The sequence below is a fragment of the Setaria viridis genome, chromosome 1 (assembly GCF_005286985.2).
Source record: "Setaria viridis chromosome 1, Setaria_viridis_v4.0, whole genome shotgun sequence".
NCBI lineage: Eukaryota > Viridiplantae > Streptophyta > Magnoliopsida > Poales > Poaceae > Setaria > Setaria viridis.
This window is the reverse complement of record NC_048263.2, coordinates 3,194,811-3,212,578: the sequence shown is the minus strand read 5'-3', so window position 1 is coordinate 3,212,578 and position 17,768 is coordinate 3,194,811. Positions and strand designations below refer to the sequence as shown.

The window sequence follows — 17,768 nt, the reverse complement described above, 5'->3', positions numbered from 1 at the left end:
GCAGCGGCGGATAGAGGTTTTCGGCTGCAAGCTGAGAACAGTAGAAGATTATGGTGACGGGGATGTAGCGCAATTGGCTAGAAACAAAGGCGACCACTATGGCGATGGGATGGGATAAGAGGCAGGCAATCCAATGACACTTGTATGAGCAGTAGTGGCGGTGGCTAGGGTAACGAAAATTGGAGATTGAGGAATTTTGTAGGGGACAGGAGGGAGGACTAGGAAGGTCCTACCACATCCTTTTTCGTGCTGCACACGCTGGGCCACTATTTTATCTATTTCAACCTTCTACTAGTCACAAAATCTTTAAGTCACAAAATGTTTTTGTTCGTGCACACGCCATCACAATTTTTCCATGAAACTATAACGATCAATGCTCAAATGGAATTGTTGTACTTAGTGATGGTTTGTCCGAGTTTTATAGATTTATTGATTGATCTAGTCCATTATACATGATAGTTACCAACGGAAAACGGATTCACCGACTGATGGTTTGTCGTTATAAGCTTATGCCGAGTGATACTCCATTGCCAATTGTCAATTTTAACAACTAACATTAGCCGCTAATTTTGTGTTGTGGTGTAGCGTGTACTACAGCGCGCAAGGAAGAACAGGAGTGGTGAGTCCTTGGATGGAAAATGGGCGCTTGTGCTCATTGATCGATTAAAAACAACATCATTTTAGGTAACTATTCTGCCAAGGTATATATCGGAATACATCCTTCAAATTAAATGCTACTCCCTCGTCCCAAATTGCAGATCCTTTTGACACTTCTAGGTATATAATTTTTCTATGCACATAAATATAGTTTATACCTGGATGCATAATAATATCTATGAACTGAAAAGCTAGAATGACAATTGTAACGGAGGGAGTAGCTATCAGAAATAATCCACAAAGGCCACCCAATGCAAATCAAGAATCGATGCTTATGGTCCCGAGAATGTTTGAACTCTTAACAAGATACAAAACCTGAACCAGACACTGCCAGAGACGAGCTGCAAACAGCATTCCACACAAATCAACAAACAACGAAGTCAAAGGAAAAGGGTTGCGCACTACCAGCAGCAGGATCAACATAACTTCAGCTTCGTTACATCAGGAGAGGAATATCACGAAGACATTATTTGATTCATTTACAAAGTGAGAAACAAATATAATAACCACAATTGAGCATTTCAGCCAATATGGCTTTACAGTGCTCTACGCAGTTCCATCCAACTAATGAGCTCCAGCATAGGATTCAAGTATACATGGCATAATATTACAAGAGCCACCTGTGCACAAGGCACTGTCAATGGTAACTTGCGCACAGAGACTGAAAGAATAGGATAGCTATATATAGAACCAAAAAAAGATACAAAGTCTTTGAACTCTCCTCTTTATTCAAGCCGTGATTCGGAAAAATGTGTTTTCTTGTTCTGGACAAAGATATCAATGGGTGGCATCCCTGCTGTAGTATTGATCCAAGGTCTTTGCAGGAATACGGTGGAGAAGTTCCCGAGGGAATATGCGAAGCAAAGACCATGCCAGGTCAAGTGACTGGAAAATGTTTCGGGTGTCGTATGCGCCTTGTGCTACAAACTTCCTCTCAAACTTGTCAAGGAATTCTAGATAGAGCTGCATAAGAACAGAACGAAAAGTTGAAATGAATTAGTTTTTGAACTTAAAAGAATATTTTTGCACACAGCACAAGTTAATTATCTGGTGACAGACCAGATCCTCGGATGAAAGAGCCTCCTCTCCAACAACTGCTTTCATAGCTTGCACATCCTTGCCAATTGCATAGTTGGCATAAAGCTGAACAACAAGATATGTTAGCCCATTAACAAATATCAGAGGCAGAACGAAGGCTAATCACTGCTCTCAAAAGGCTCAAGTAGGTACCTGATTGGACACATCTGAATGATCTCGGCGTGTCATACCCTCACCAATAGCACTCTGTAAGTGAATAATTATGATATGATTACTCAAGAAATTTTCAATTAAGAAATATGACAGCACAAAAAAAATTGCGATGAGTGGTACCTTCATCAATCGTGAGAGAGATGGCAGAACATTGATGGGTGGGTATATCTGCAAAACCAACACAAAGTCATCTATCATGTTAAGAGAAAAAAAGAAACAAGGGTAATGCATATGTTTTTCTTTTCAAAATTCTGTTTTTTTCATGGCTGTCATATATGCAGGGAACAACCGGTACATGTAAGGGTATAACAGAAGACAAAATTGAGATTAATAGAAGAACATGTAAACAGACCTGTCTATTATGGAGCTGTCTATCAATGTATATCTGCCCTTCAGTAATGTATCCAGTAAGATCCGGAGTCGGATGCGTAATATCTGTTGAGCAAACAGTCAGAACATAAAACATGGCATTCTAGTTTGCAAGTTCAGAAAGGTAATGTTCATGCATAAAAAATACAATCAGATGAACATTCTAAGCAATCCAACAGGGAGGCACCAGAAGGTACTGCAGCAGCTGATGGACCCATTCAGGCAGGAGTACAAAGAAATTTAGACACAATGTGGACACTATCTTGTTATGACTTACCATCATTAGGCATAGTCAGAATAGGAATTTGAGTAATTGAGCCTTTTCTTCCTTCAATACGCCCAGCTCGTTCATATATGGTTGCCAGATCAGTATACATGTACCCAGGATAACCACGCCTACCAGGTACCTCTTCTCGTGCTGCTGAGACCTGAACATAAATATTCCCTTGTAATTAAAATTCAAAACCCTCACGAAAAAAAATCCATCTAGTTTTATATCATATATAATTAAGTTCAAAGAGTAGGTACTAAAAACAGATTTCTTATAATTGGTGAAAATGTCTATCTAAGAATTCAACCTTGTAGACAAATCAGTGTCAGGAAAAGGCAAAACATAAAATTTAAGAAAACTGCAGCAATACTACAGATGAATTCAATACCTCACGAAGAGCATCTGCATAAGAGCTCATATCTGTAAGAATGACAAGGACATGCTTCCCACATTCGTATGCCAGATATTCTGCTGTTGTAAGAGCAATTCGAGGTGTGATGATACGTTCAATTGTAGGATCATTTGCCTGTAAATCAATAAAGAGAAGTAGCAGGGGTTAACTTTAATACTAACACCTCAAAGATTTAAATTTGTTGTGGTTTACGAACAAACGGTCAATATGTAATAATAAATTTGGTACCAGATTCAGAAAAAGGGTGACCCTTTCCATAGAACCATTTTCTTCAAAGTCACGTTTGAAAAATTGGGCTGTTTCCATGTTTACTCCCATAGCAGCAAACACAATGGCAAAGTTGTCTTCATCACCACCCTGAAAAGAAAATAAAACACAAGAAAAATGAGTGGTTGAACAAATAATCTCTTTCAAATAACAAAATAACACAACGAAAATTACTCAGTTCACAAAGTATGACAATAAGCCAAGGCTGAAAACCTATGGATGTTATTCAGTAGATTTTTCCACAATTTTCAGACATCTATATGAGCAAATAGATCTTTCACACCAAAACAGTGAAACCATGAAAGATATCAAAAGAACAGGATGTTGAAATCAGGATCTAAGATCAATTCAAAGCATATATGTAATTAATAGACAATAACCATTAGAGATCAAGCATTTTCTTCGAGCGTAAAGGTCAACCAATATTTCAAAAGCAGTCAAACAATAACTTAGAATAGTTTCAGAAGTGAGTGAGACTACAAAGAATAAAACTAATTAAATTCACTACCTCTTTGTGCTTGCCAGAACTCTCCAGCCTTTTAACAAGACCAGCCTGACGACATATCTGAGCAGCAATTTCATTGTGAGGAAGCCCAGCAGCAGAAAAGAGAGGAATTTTTTGCCCTCGCGCAATTGAGTTCATCACATCAATGGTGGATATTCCTGTTTGAATCATCTCTTCTGGATAGGTTCTCTCACTGGGGTTGATAGAACTTCCTGAAATAGCATCGGACCTCACAAGTTATCACATAGTAAATAGAAAGCTTTCTCCCAGAATTGATGATTTAGTAGCTCCCATATTCTTCTAATAATAGCTAGTCAAGTCATTAAGCAATTTGTGTCCTCTAAAAGATACACTCCTACACACAGCTCTTAAAGTTTACACATAAAGAAAAATAACTCACCAGAAATATCCAAGTAAGCCTCAGGCAATATTGGGGGGCCATTATCAATAGGTTTCCCAGAACCATTAAAGATGCGTCCAAGCATATCAAGTGAGACAGGAGTTTTTAAGACCTGCAGAATAAAGGTGCATTCATAAGTCTTATAAGGAAAGGGAGAAAGTAGGGAAAATATGCTTATGGAAACATATGAAAACGGAATAAATGCTTATTTTGAAATCCTGACGACTGAATCTGCAACCCTTCTTTTGAGTTGGCAATGTCATTACACTAAGCAAGTATCATACCCCCTAAAGATGATCCAGCAAAACCAAAAGTGAGCATAGATTTATTCAGCAGGAAGAGCGAAAGTTTCCATCACGTAAGTCCTACAATATCAGTTTCCCTATAGTTTCCAGATTGCCACATTGAGACGAATGTTATGGAACTTTCTAGCCCAAGAAATTCAGCAATTTTACCAGTTACTTCAAAGTTAAGCAGGATAAAAAAAATCAAATAACAGGAATCAGAAATAGAGATGGAAATAAGACGATACCTCGCCGGTAAACTGCACAGTAGTATACTTGTTGTCTATTCCTGAGGTACCTTCAAAGACCTGAAGAGATACATGGTTTAATACAACATGCCCACAATGATAGTGCAGAAAGTTTTCAAGGCAAGACGATTGCCGTTCTACAGACGAAAAGAACATAATCCATAGGAAGAAGCAACCTGCACAACAGCCTTTTCGCCATCGACTTCCAGGACTTGACCACGACGAGTGGTGCCATCTCCCAAACGAATGTTCACAATCTCCTGATACTTAGGGCCCTAATATAGTTTTCAGAAAGAAACTCTTACTGAGTACATGAGCGTGAGGAATGCTCTATGATTAATTTGAGCCTGGATAACCAGCAATATGTTGTGCAAAACTAAAACTGAGCATACCTTTACTTTCTCCAAGATAACCAGTGGTCCTGCCACACCAGAGACAGTCCTATACTCTGCAGAGCAAGAAATAGTTTAGTACAATCTGGACAGAACGACATTTTAATTGTAACATAAAAATATGTTCTTTCATATCCATGATGTAACTACAGAGGTCAGTACAAAATTCAATAACTAATGATGAAGGGGCAAACAGGTAAAAGCCTGACAAAGGAAGCATAGTATCTTTGCAGCCTTGCTAGAACATTTTCCAGTAACTGCAAGTTTCAGATCACCTACTTTGATGCTACTTGTAACATGGGAACTAATTCAAACGTTTATTTGAACTTACTAAATATACCGCCATGCAATGCAAGTACAGCGCTAAAAATCTCTATCAGATGCCAAAATAATATGCGTCTATGCACATGAGGAACTCCAGATTAAGAATGTGAAACACATCATACGAAGCGATTTGTCCGCTTCAGACTGTGAATGTAAGATAAGAATCCATATACGCAGAACATCCGAGCTAACCAGCCAACATGCTAGCCTACTAGCAGACATACACAAAATCGTAATAGCGAAAAAGCATCTGAAGATTAGTATGTGATCATTTAGCACTTTTCAGAAACATTGAGCTCTAGACTAATTTAACAAACCTATCATTGGCCATTGGATCAAGTAACAACAGAAACAACAGACTACGCTAGATGCACACCAAAGAAATGCTAAACAAGCTCTGTGGTGAGTGGTGACTTCCTAGAGCAACCAACAGAGCGCACGCTTAATGAACAGCCGCAACCCGCAAGCCAGCACACTGACCCATGCCAATCTCCAAGGTTCCCTCCTCCAGCTCGGCGCCATCCTTCGGCACGCCCATACTGCCGGCGACCTAGAGCAGCAGCAACCACCTGCGGGCAATGACGACACCAGGATCAGAAAAGCACAATGGCAGGGAGAAGACCAGAGGAGACCAATTTCAGCCCGGCAGATCACGCTGCCCAAGCGGATCGATCGGAGCAGCGATCGCGGAAGGGAATATTTGGAATTGGGTGCTCACGGCGAAGGGAAGAGATCCAGCGGGACAACTCAAAAGGCAATGCGATTTCGCAAGTCGCGGATTCCTTACCGCGGGGAGAAGAAGAGATCGATCCAAGGCCGCCCCGGTGGATGGGATCTCCACTCCGCGGCAGCGCGAGAACGACGTGGACGTGGGCGAGGGCGAGGGAAGGAAGAGAGAGAGGGGACTCGGGGTGGCCGGTGGGATGGGAGACGTGCTGTCGTGGAAGGACACGCCTGGATCTCGCGATGTGGGCGGCGGATCTGGATTGGAGTCGATTCCAGGAAATTGGTTGTCGGGCTCGGGTAGGCGTGCGGTCCGTGGACACGGTTGGGTTGAACCAGTATGCAAAGCTGGCTCGAGGGTATTAGAATATAATTTTAAATACAAGCATTTCTGTGAATCCGAGTCCATTCATTACAGTGATCTTCTTATACTTTCTTTTCACCTAAACGGGATCAAATGAGAAAAAATGTTCGATATCGAAATTAGAAATTGGAAAATATCCATTTTACTTACCTCACCAATCCACTTTGTCTGCTTAATTCCCTGAATAAAATTTAGGCTTACTTTTCTCCATCGACTATCCAGTTGGTCCAATCTACCATTAATTAGATTTCTCTTTTTTTATAAGCATACAAGTTGAGTTTTAATTTCAAATTTTATTATTTGACTTATAACGTGCCTTATGTTAGACAAATACATTAGAAATTTTTCATGATTCAATTTTGTATTTAATGTTCCTAATCTATTAAAATAACCATGAAAAATTCTTAGTATAATTTTTAATGTAAATAATTTTTGTATACTTTTCATACAGTTTAACTCTTAGTGGTACTTTTCATACAGTTTTGTACATAACCTATAAAAATAATTTTTTGTATATCTAAGATCAATTTCATATTTAAAGTGTGAAAGGGTCTCTGGCCTAATGGTTCGAGCACCTGAGTAGCATATAGTAGGCTCCGGTTCGAATCCCCGTAGGAACGAATTAAACGGATTTGAAATAACGGATCTGGAATAAAAAAAATTATTAAAAAAATAGGCAGGGGCTTCCCTGCTGACTTCGATCAAAAACTTTCATATTTAAAGTTCAACTCAGAGAAAAAAAGAAAAACTCATTAGGGGGTAGACTTGCCAACTAAAATAGTTTAGAGAGTAAATCAAGTCTAAATTTTGCTTAGGGGGTTAAATGGATAAGTGAATAGGTAAGGGAGTAAGGTGGACTTTTTCCTTAGAAATTTCACCGAGTCTAAAGAAAATCTCTAGAAGACCAATAAATTTTATATATAAAGATAAATCTCCATCTAAGATTATGTGAAAAGTTACGGTTTTGCAAGACTTAGCGGTAAGAGTGATGATAAGTGACTACCATATCACTATATTTGCATTTTAGGTGCTCATGACACAATTCGGCAATTCAAATGTCCATAAGTTTCTATTTTGTATTTATGAGCATGGCTTCGCTATATATTGCATCATATTGACGGGTTTGTCTTAGCGATGGGCAAATGGATTCTTCTCTTCACTTAGTGTTCTTAGCGCATCGTATAATTTAAACTCCACTTGCTTCTGATTCTCTATAGAAGCTAATTCTCTCAGTATGATTTTTTATAATAAACCTCATGGATAAAGAGATTCTATGCAAGAAGTGAATCAGGATAAACTATTTTTTCAACTTAGAATTATTTAATTTCTTATTTGGTAGAGTTCCTTCTAAATTCATCTATTTTAGGAGCTCTGCCAAATAGACCCTTAATACTCACTCTATTATAAAATGTAAGTTATTTATGGTTTTATCCGAAGTCAAACACACATAATTTTAACTGAGTTTAGCATTTATAATATCAAATAAATATACTATAAAAATAAATAAGTTATGTGTATTTAATGAAATTAATTTGATATCATAGATATTGATATGTTGATGTGTTTTTATAAATTATAAGAATTAAAAAATTGATTTTTAAGACAAAAATAAACAATCTAGGTCTTAAGGTTTTCTATCAGTTTGCACATTTGCATGTATGCATTACGTTTGTATGGATGTCCATGTTTTGAAGTTACTTAGTAGCACCCAGGGGACAACAATCCGAGCGTTGATCTTTTACTACAACCCGATTAAAAGAAGGAAAAATAAAAGCTTAGAGCACAGCATGTAGTGTGCTCGTATGCATACCAATTTGCATATAATCATTGAGATGATTGCTTACCACGGTTGCCTCGCGGTGAAACAGCCGTCCTGGTGAGACCTTATGAGCCTTGGACTGTTAGGTTGGGACAGCGATGTGGCACTAAAGCGTACTAGACGTGAGTTGTTAATATTTGCTTTTGCTCTGATCCTCTCTCTCTCTCTCTCGGAAAAGGAGAAAACAATGCTTTTGGACTAACGGTCCAAGTCCTTTTTTGTGTGTATGTGGGCAGTAACGGCCCATTTGTTTTTTTTTTTGTGTGTGTGAGCACTAACGGCCCAGGTCTGGGAAAGTTCGTCTTGGGCCGCCACCGTGGTTCCATGCATAGCCATAGTAGCCATAGGAGCAACAACAACGCAAATGCGCGGATCGTTAGTGCAGTTTTGTGCAACAGGAGTAATTCAGGATCGGATGCCCAGAACCAGCTTTGCCGGTACACTAAACTAAACTCTCCAGGGCATGCTCATGACACCAAGTTGGAAATTCAAATTTCCAGTTAATTTGTATTTATGAGTATGATTTGCTATATATTTCCCCACCTTGACGCACTATAAGAAATCTGTTAATCTATGACGGTAAAACTTCATCACATATCATCAAAAAAACATCATAAAACGACATCTGTGATGGTTTTTGATAATGTCATGTATTGAGCGTTATAGATTAAGCTGTCACAAATTGACGCAATCCGTGATGTTTCTGAACCGTCATAGAATAGCCTTCAGCCCGCACAGCCCAACCCAAGCCCGGTATTAGATATGAAAATAAACATCATACAAATCGTCATAGATTGTATAGCCATGTGATATAGTTGCTGACATGGATGATGACATATGGTTGTTGATGCTGATGTGAATGCTGACATGGATGATGATGATGTGTCTGCTAACATGAATAATGGCATGAATAATGGCATGGTTGCTGATGCTACATGGACGCTGATATGATCGCTGATATGGATAATGACGTAGTTACTGACATGGAATATCATGCTAATGTGGCTGATGATGTCACCATCATGATCCATTTTATTAATGGACCAATATCAAAAGCGGGCCACTAATTTGGACCAAATATTTTCCAACCTCACTGGGGAGATGGATTCTTCTATTCACTTAGTGTTTCTTATTATAAAATGTAAGTTATTTATAGTTTTATTTGAAGTCAAACTTCACCGAGTTAAATATTTATAATATCGAATAAATACAGTATCAACATACATAATCCATGTGGATTTGACGAAGCTAATTTGATATCGCAGATATTGACGTATACTTACAATATTGATCTTTTACTACAAGCCGATTTAAAAAAAAAGAAAAAAAAAAGGTTTAGAGCACAGCATGTAGTGTGCTCGAGTGCATACCAATTTGCATATAATCGTTTGAGATTATTGCTGACCACGGTTGCCTCGCGGTGACACATGCTTGCCGGCGAGTCCTTATGAGTCTGGTCGGGTTTCGGCAGCGATGTGGCACTAAAGCGTACTAGACTTGAGCCGTTACTAGTCCCATACAGGAAAAGAAATATTGCTTTTCCTCTCTCACGGAAAAAGAGAAAACATTGCTTTATGAATAACGGCCCAAGTCTATTTTTTTGTGCGTGTATGTGGGTAGTAACGGCCCATGGTGTTCTTTTTTTGTGTGTGAGCACTAACGGCCCAGGTAGAGAGGTCTTGGTAAGCTCGTCTTGGGCCGCTACTGCGGTACTACTCATGGTATTCTTTGTGAGTAAGCACAGTTTTTATGAAATAAGTGGTTAGCACAGTTTTGTGCAGCAGTTAAATGAACACGAGTAACTCGGATCGGATGTGCAGAACCAGTTTTGCCGGGACATAAAAAAAAAGACTCTTCATTAGCACAGTTGACACAACACAACTACGAAGGGACGGAGCAGTCCGTCGCCGACTAAGGTGGTGTTTTGTTTCACGGACTAAAGTTTAGTTCATGCCACATTAAATATTTAGATATTAATTAGGAGTATTAAATATAGATTAATTATAAAATTAATTGCATAGATCGAGACTAATTCGCGAGATGAATCTATTAAGCCTAATTAATTCATGATTAGCACATATTAACTGTAGCATCACATTGTCGAATCATGGACTAATTAGGCTTAATAGATTCATCTCCCGAATTAGCATCTGTGCAATTAGTTTTATAATTAGCTTATGCTTAATCCTCCTAATTAATATATAAATATTTGATGTGATAGGCACCGTTTAATCCGCGGAACAAACACCGCTTAAAAGAAAAGAAAATAAGTCATATGTCCGTGTGCTAGGGATCTTTGGACTCGTGATTTGGAGTCCTGGGCTCAACACCCCGGGTGGGTGTGTGGCTGGCCACCATGCTCTCTCCTCGATCTTGTGGTCAAAAACAAGCGACGACGTACGCCCAGTCTCCTACCGCATGCGTCGTCGTCTACGAGTCGTCGTCCGACGGCGCCGGTGTCGCCGAATCCTCGGCAGCTACCTTCATCACGGCCTCCCTCAGCGACGCCTCGTCGAATTCGCCCGCCTGCATCCAACACACATCCCAATACATGTTATTAACAATGTCAGTGACTAGCTATACTACCTCGTCAGCTTGAGACCGTACACAGGCCAAATTTCTTATTACAATCGACAGAAACAGGAGAGAATTGAACACGAAGATGAAGAGAGTTCTTTTTTTTCACGGCGTGGTGAGTAATAATTCGATCGAAAGGTACAGTAAGCGATCAGCCGGTCGAGTCAAGGTCATCAAAACCGGCCGGGCCTGGGGGCTATCTCTGTCAGTCCATCCATGCTGTTGTCCAGAGCGAAGCTGCTAGTTGCAGATCGGCTAGTTGCTGGTCAGCTGCGGTCGCGTTGCTGGCCTGGGCAGCGATAGATCGATGGAGAGAGCTAGCGATTGCTAAACTGGTGATGCGCAGAGGCTGATAATCCGCGGAATCTCGCTGGAGAAACCAGTGCCGGATTGGATCATTGCTGCTCACCGGTGGGCGGTGGCTGATGCCCGCGGCGTCATCTAGGGGGACCGGCGGCCGGCCGGGCGGTCAAGGTTTTCCGGTCCTGGGAGGAGGAGTTGTTGACGGTTGATCTTTCGCCGGCGGCCTGTTGAGGCCCACGGCCGTCGTCGCTGTGGGGTGGAAGCATGTGCCCGGGGATAGGCTAGTCCCTTTGACTTTGACCAAGATTACCGCCAACTTCCCTTGTCCGGTCCGCGAGGGAGAAGGGACAAAGAAAGCTATAGCTGCATCAGGCTCAGATCAAAGACTCGGCTACTTCTTCCTTCATTTGGAGCTAGCTTCTTTCAAGTGTACCGGTAGCGAGCAGCAAACAGAGCCAATATACTCCTACATTATACTTTCTATAGATCGTTTTAACTTTTTTTAATTTTCACTTTTTTAGTTCATAGATATATTTATAATTATAAAAAATAAGTCAAAACAACTTACAATTTAAACAGATGGAATACAAGAAAGAGAGATTGCCTACATGGATGAGAATGATCCTCTCCTACAAGAAATGGCACTTTAGCTGCTTAAAATCTTAGTTTTGGATCCTATGGGAGGATAGGTGAGATCGGTTGGAGCGAGGCCGGTGTCGCCAACCAGGTTCGAGACTTCCGAGTCCTACTCAATTCGAAACGAGCTTTTCAAATGGAATGGTACCCAAATCACGAAAAGTTTAATTTTGAATTTGAGGCCAGCAAATGTAACCATATACGAACGTTGTGTGATGACACGGTGGTGCGTTTATTGATTTCATACATACCGTTGCTCGAAGCGTAAAGGTGGCGTGGGCGGCAGCGCCATCGCCCGGCCGCCTGGCGTCGACGGCAACCACCGTGAAGCGCCCCATCTCCTTGATCACGGCCAGCGCACGGGCCACCAGCTCGGCCACGTCGCCGTGCGCGGCCCGCGCCTCCACCCGCACGGTGACCTCCCGCCCGGCCACCGCTGACGACGACGACGACGATGCCGAGGCAGCGGCGCCGCTGGCGGCGCCGGCGGTCACGTGGACTTGCACTACCCTCTCTGACGTGCCGCCGCTCAGCCCCTGGAGCACCACCACTTCTTGTTGCTCCGACGAGGAGTAGTAGGGCCGCTCCTTCCAGCCGCCGCCGCCGCCATTGGCGTGCTGGTGAGCTCGGCTCTCCAGGCTTCGGTTCCTCGCCTCGAGGTCGGCGATCTGGGCTACCAGGATGTTCATGTAGTCCAGCGTCTTGGCCAGGACCGTGGCCTTGTCTTTCTACATTGTGAATAAAATGCACAAAACAAATTTAGGTGTAGTTAAGAGTACAGCAAAAGGTATATAAGCACACCAAATAGCAAGTAAAATAAAATTAAACACGTAATATTTCATGCAGGATGCAAGCTGTTGTATGAACAAATGCATGGATTTAGAGTCTTTTTGTTGCAAAGCTGAACTCGCAATTGTGCAAATTCAGTGTTAACATGTAGTCTTACTGTCTTAGTGCTGATGAGTGTATGTGTTGATGGTTAATCAAGCAGTAAGCATCGTAGTCGATAAGTACCTTTGATCCCGGAGGCAGCAACCCCCTGAGCGCCTCGAAGCTCTCGTTGAGCCTCTCCCGCCGCCGCCGCTCCGATATCATATGGTTGAGCTGGCTGCTCGTCGGTGCCGCCGGCGTGTCCTCTTCTTCCTCCTGCGCCTGCTGCGCCATCGCAGTAGCGCCTCCGGTGCGCTCCCGGCTGAACCTGAGCATGTGCATCCTCCTCAGGATCGAGATGCCCATCTTGATCATCCGCTGCCCGGGCGCGCCCGGCGGCCGCCACGGCACCCTCGGCGCCAGCGCCGCGTTGTACGCCCGGAACGCCGTCGTCGTCGTGCCCCGCCGCCGCGGCCACCGGCGCGCGCCGTGGTGGTGGTGGTTTCCCGGAGGAGGCGCCGCCGTCGACGTGGACGGATGAGTCGTCGGCAGCGCCGAGGACGAGGAGGCGGAGATGACGGCCAGCATGGCCTCCGCCATCGCGGCGTCGTCGGCGTCGGGGCTCGGGAAATGGAGACGGCCGCCGTGCCAGCTGAATGGTGACGCGAGCGGCGGGCGCGGGTGGTGGAGCGGAGGCGCCGGCGCCTGCCGCTCTGGTCCTGACGACGGCGTGGCGACCGGCGGCGGCGTGACGGGCATCGTGCGGAGCAGCGACGTCGAACCCTCGGCCGCCGGGCTCCCCACGGAGACGGACGGAAGCGAGGAGGACGGCGACGACGGCCGCGTTGGCGGGAGCTGGAGCAGCTCCTCGAGCAGCGACTGCTGGAAGAAGTCCTCCGAGAAAACCTGATGCAAGCTCGACTCGAGGCTCATGGGCGACCCGCCGCTTGCCGGAGTGGACATGCCGACCTCGATCTCGCCGCTCTCGCATCCCATGAAGGCCGCCATCTGCGCATTAACAACAGCAACCGAACTCGATGATCATACCATCATCATCTAGAGAAATTCGATGATCAAATAGCTCGCATGCGGTCATATATGATCATACACACTCGTGAGATGACGAAATTACAAACCTTAATGCCAGCTTCCTGAAACATCACAATTAAGCGAATTAACAAGCACCTCTTTTTTTGCGGATTAAGAGATCGAATAGAATTGCCATGTGTGTAATGCCACAGAAAACACGGCCAGGGACGTGCACTGACCTCGTAGAATTGCTGCTGCACCGGCAGCGACGCCGAGGCGGTGAGGTCGTTCGCCGGCAGCTCCATGAACGCGCGGCCGTCCTTGTACGCCCACCCCGGCACGCACCTGCACGCACACAGAGTCGTCGTCAAGCCATGTCCCGAAATGCAAGGTGGTCGTCGATGGCATGCATGTCGATGATGCGTACGCACCCGCTCACGGCGGCGCAGAGCGACCCCCGGTACGCGTCGAAGAGTGCGCGCACGCGGCTGGCGGTGGCGTCACCGCGGCAGCTGGCTCCGCCGCCGTCGCAGAGCCATGCGTCCAGGCAGCACAACAACCGACCGCTGCAAATGCATTGCCGTCCACTTGGTAAATCCAACCCAGCCCATGCAGATTATGCACGCATTGCACGACGACACAGCAGCAGAAAGACAGGTACGTACCTGGTGGCCGCCGGCGAGGAAGACGAAGCCGCCGCCGCCGGCTGGGAAGCAGGGAGTGCCGCCCAGGCGCAGAGGTAGGCGCAGCCGGGGACGCGCGCCGCCGCCCGCTGGAGGATGCGCAGCCGGGACTCCTGGCCGATCACGAAGAGCGTGTCCATCAGCCGAGGACGGCGACAACGAGGTAAGGCGAGGAGCTCGCCATGGCTGGCTTGCCGGCTTCTCGATGGCTGCTCTCGATTGAGTTGGTCGTCGCTGCCGCCGATCGATCGGCCGGTATATATATAGACATGGGTGGGTGGAGACGAGGGCGATGGATACAAGTGTGTATGCGTGGGCGTGCGTGCACTTGCGCCCTGTGTGTATGTCAGTGAGGCGGAAAAGTAGTAGGGTTCGTAGTGCGACGGATGGAGGATCGGAGGGGGAAGGTGAGGTTGGCGAGCTCGGAGGGCACGGATGGATGGATGGCGGGGGTGGGGTCGTCGAGGGGGTTGAAAAGTAGTCTGGCGCGCGCGGCTCGGGGGGCAAGATGACGACGCCACCCCACCAAACAGCAAGTCGTTGAAAGGTCCACGGTTGGGTTGGCTGGTGAGTGTTGCGAGTGAGATGTGCTTGGTAAAGGGTCAAACAAGGTGGCAAGGATGGGGGCTCTTTTGTGAAAACCTTGTACCGCAACTTGCATTCTGCAGTCTTTTGATGATGGTGATATTTCAAATATTCAATTATATATGTCCTGATATATGTGAATGGCGGACGACATTAATATGTGGGCAGTAACGCGATAAAGATATTTTTCCATATATGGCTCACACTTAATCTACCTGTCATATATCAATCGTTGAATAAACAAATGTGTATATATGATTTTAGTTTTGACCTCAATAACGAGGGGTGCCAATGAAAATTTGTCATGGATGTAATAAGTACAGATGGTTTTAGAAAATATAGATTTTGATGGGAATATTATTGTCTATGGGCCAAAGTATGTAATTACATTTTAGAAAATTACATTGTGAAGGTTAGAAGTGATCTCAGCTATGTTTTAGCTCAATTAACTCGTCGCCACTTTTTAAAAAAAATAATACAAAAATATTTATTATAAGAAGATAATGCCAAGAGCCCTGCCATTTTCCTCAAAACAAACAAAGAGCGTGCTTGATTCCTCGGGCAGGCTTGCCTTGCCTCATCCGCACGAGCAAGTCTTGCGTTGCCAGCCCAGGCGAGCGGAAAACGCTCTCATGCAGCAGCAAGGAAAAACCTTGCTAGTGCAGACTTCGAGGATGCCTTGCTCAAAGACCAAGCGCTAGCTTTCTTGCCCTAGCCCAGCCAAGCAAAGCAAGCTGCGGCAAGAGATGCAAGCATGCCCAAAGAGAACAAAAAATACCAAGACATGATTTTTGCTGAGATATGGCAGTAAGTTTGAGTAATATAACAGTATATTTAGAAAAAAAAATCAAAAAAAATAAATATATAAAATGAAAAACTCCCCATAAAGTTTCTAAATTACATTCTTGATTTTGTTAAGACTCCTAGATCCGTATGTAACTTAGCTTGAGTACTTAGGTTTATTTTAGTGAATTCGTGGTAGATTCCCATTTTTTTTTTGTGAACCCAGTAAATTCCCATATAAGTAAGTCAATGAACGGTAAAAAAAGAAGAAGAAGAAGAAGGAGAAGAAATCTTTCTGTGGCGCAGCCGCCTGTAGAGTGGAGACTGGAGACTGAAGTAGTGAGAGGTGCCAAACAGCTCCTTTTATCTCGACTTCGCGCTGAACACACAAAGTGCAGTCAAATCAGTTGATCGCTCGATCTGAATGTCATGTCAGTCGGGGTGAACACTGAACATGGCTGCTGTGGTTTCGTTCCCCTCCAGGCAAAAAGGCGCCATGCGATTCCTCCCCTTTCTTTTCCCCCAACCGAAAGAACTCGATCAGCGTAGGCTTAATCCCCTGCTGGGGCCCGGTGCTCATACCCTGCACCTGGTCCACCCACTGGCCCTTTTTCCGCTGCTAAAATGGGATTTGGTCTACCGGACGGCCCGTGGACCTTTTCTTCCTCCGGGGCCCAGCCCAGGTTCGCAATGCACGTGTTCGCCCTGCATTAATCCTACTGGTCAAAGGCTATTGAGGCTCCTTACCTGCCTGATTATATTAGTGTGTGGTTCATGCACAATCGCACCAAATAAAATGCTGTCACGTGATGACACTAAAGCTTGCTGCGATCAACTTCTTCTTCTGTCCAAATCAGATGAAATGTGTGTGATTCCGTATGTACTTCTGTCTTACCGGTCGACGGATCGGACAAACGTACACGTTGACCTCCGAGACCTGGTCCACGTACGTTACGTTTAACATTACACGGCGTGACAAAGTTTGTGTAGTGCTCTTCTTTGACAGTGTTCTCTTGTAACTGATCAACGATGTGCACCCATCAAAGCATAGGATTATTGTGCATATGTCGTGTTATTGTGCATTGCCAAGCGGTTTCTTTGATACTTCGATACAAGCTCCGGCTGCAAGTGACTGTTATCAGCGGTAAGTGACTGTTTTTACAATGAGAAATGTTGGTTCTTAGCAGTTCGTTGATAATTTGTTTTTCCCCTCTAGGATTGTTCCAATTAGTGAACAGAAAAATTTATGAAGAAGAACAATAATAACCATCTCTTGGCCCACAAATAATTAGTATATCCAGCTTTGCTCACCTTGTTGAAACTTACCAGTGGCAATTGAGAAATCGTTGTGAAGGAAGAGAGGAGCTGTGGCAGGCTTTCGTTCACTCGGTTGGTGGTTGGTGTTGTCTTAGAGCATGCTTGTGTTTGTTTGAGCTTCTTGGAAGCTTCTCAGCGTGAAAAGCTAGAAGCTTAAATAAATAGCGAACTTTTATTGTAGCTTCCGAAAACTTTCCAAGCTCAGAAAGCTAAATACATCTTCTAAAAGCTAATGTTAGCTTTTCAGAACTAAAAACAGTAGCAACTTTTCAAAAAAGCTCAAAAGCTTCGGTTCAAACAAATAGGCCCAGAAGAAGCTTTCTCTACGAAGATCATGCATGTTGCGGCCGCATTTGCCACTACCTTGCAAAGTTGTCATGCCTCTGCCACCTGGGCCCGTCTCTAGGGGCAGAACCCAACCTTGAATGTAACTACCATTTGGCTTATCAGCCACTGAAAAATTTATGAAGAAGAACAATAATAACCGTCTCTTGGCCCACAAATAATTAGTATATCCTTTGCTCACCTTGTTGAAACTTACCAGTGGCAATTGAGAAATCGGCTCTGTTCGGCTGGACTTATAAGCTGGCTGAAAAGCTGAAACGGCTGATTTGTTGTGAGAGAAAAACACTGTTCAGTAGCTGATAAGCCGGTTGAATAAGCTGAAGCGAACAGGCCCATCGTTGTGAAGGAAGAGAG

At 44.1% G+C, this 17,768-nt stretch overlaps 2 protein-coding genes across 2 annotated transcripts; both read right to left on the bottom strand.

Annotated features, from left to right (window-relative positions):
• Positions 1 to 1,073: 1,073 nt before the first annotated feature.
• Positions 1,074 to 6,365, bottom strand: LOC117864395 (V-type proton ATPase subunit B 2). Its single transcript, XM_034748488.2, has 15 exons — positions 6,168 to 6,365; positions 5,861 to 5,949; positions 5,057 to 5,112; positions 4,841 to 4,939; positions 4,665 to 4,724; positions 4,133 to 4,244; positions 3,736 to 3,944; positions 3,189 to 3,317; positions 2,937 to 3,074; positions 2,555 to 2,705; positions 2,261 to 2,343; positions 2,029 to 2,076; positions 1,888 to 1,941; positions 1,717 to 1,800; positions 1,074 to 1,620 (listed from the first exon to the last, which is right to left on the bottom strand). The coding sequence occupies exons 2-15, from the start codon at positions 5,916 to 5,918 to the stop codon at positions 1,435 to 1,437; spliced, it is 1,467 nt and encodes a 488-aa protein (XP_034604379.1). The 5' UTR covers positions 5,919 to 5,949; positions 6,168 to 6,365; the 3' UTR covers positions 1,074 to 1,434.
• Positions 6,366 to 10,444: 4,079 nt separating this feature from the next.
• Positions 10,445 to 14,978, bottom strand: LOC117864389 (putative transcription factor bHLH041). Its single transcript, XM_072290811.1, has 6 exons — positions 14,382 to 14,978; positions 14,133 to 14,267; positions 13,941 to 14,046; positions 12,817 to 13,680; positions 12,054 to 12,530; positions 10,445 to 10,812 (listed from the first exon to the last, which is right to left on the bottom strand). The coding sequence occupies exons 1-6, from the start codon at positions 14,522 to 14,524 to the stop codon at positions 10,717 to 10,719; spliced, it is 1,821 nt and encodes a 606-aa protein (XP_072146912.1). The 5' UTR covers positions 14,525 to 14,978; the 3' UTR covers positions 10,445 to 10,716.
• Positions 14,979 to 17,768: the final 2,790 nt, after the last annotated feature.

Coding starts and splice junctions, on each gene's coding strand:
- LOC117864395 (XM_034748488.2), bottom strand. CDS start 5,918: ATGGGCGTGCCGAAGGATGGCGCCGAGCTGGAGGAGGGAACCTTGGAG. Junction 4,940..5,056: donor TTATCTTGGAGAAAGTAAAG/GTATGCTCAGTT, acceptor AAACTATATTAG/GGCCCTAAGTATCAGGAGAT. Junction 3,945..4,132: donor GGCTTACTTGGATATTTCTG/GTGAGTTATTTT, acceptor ATGCTATTTCAG/GAAGTTCTATCAACCCCAGT.
- LOC117864389 (XM_072290811.1), bottom strand. CDS start 14,524: ATGGACACGCTCTTCGTGATCGGCCAGGAGTCCCGGCTGCGCATCCTC. Junction 14,268..14,381: donor GCGGCGGCTTCGTCTTCCTC/GCCGGCGGCCAC, acceptor ATGCATTTGCAG/CGGTCGGTTGTTGTGCTGCC. Junction 14,047..14,132: donor CTCTGCGCCGCCGTGAGCGG/GTGCGTACGCAT, acceptor GTGTGCGTGCAG/GTGCGTGCCGGGGTGGGCGT.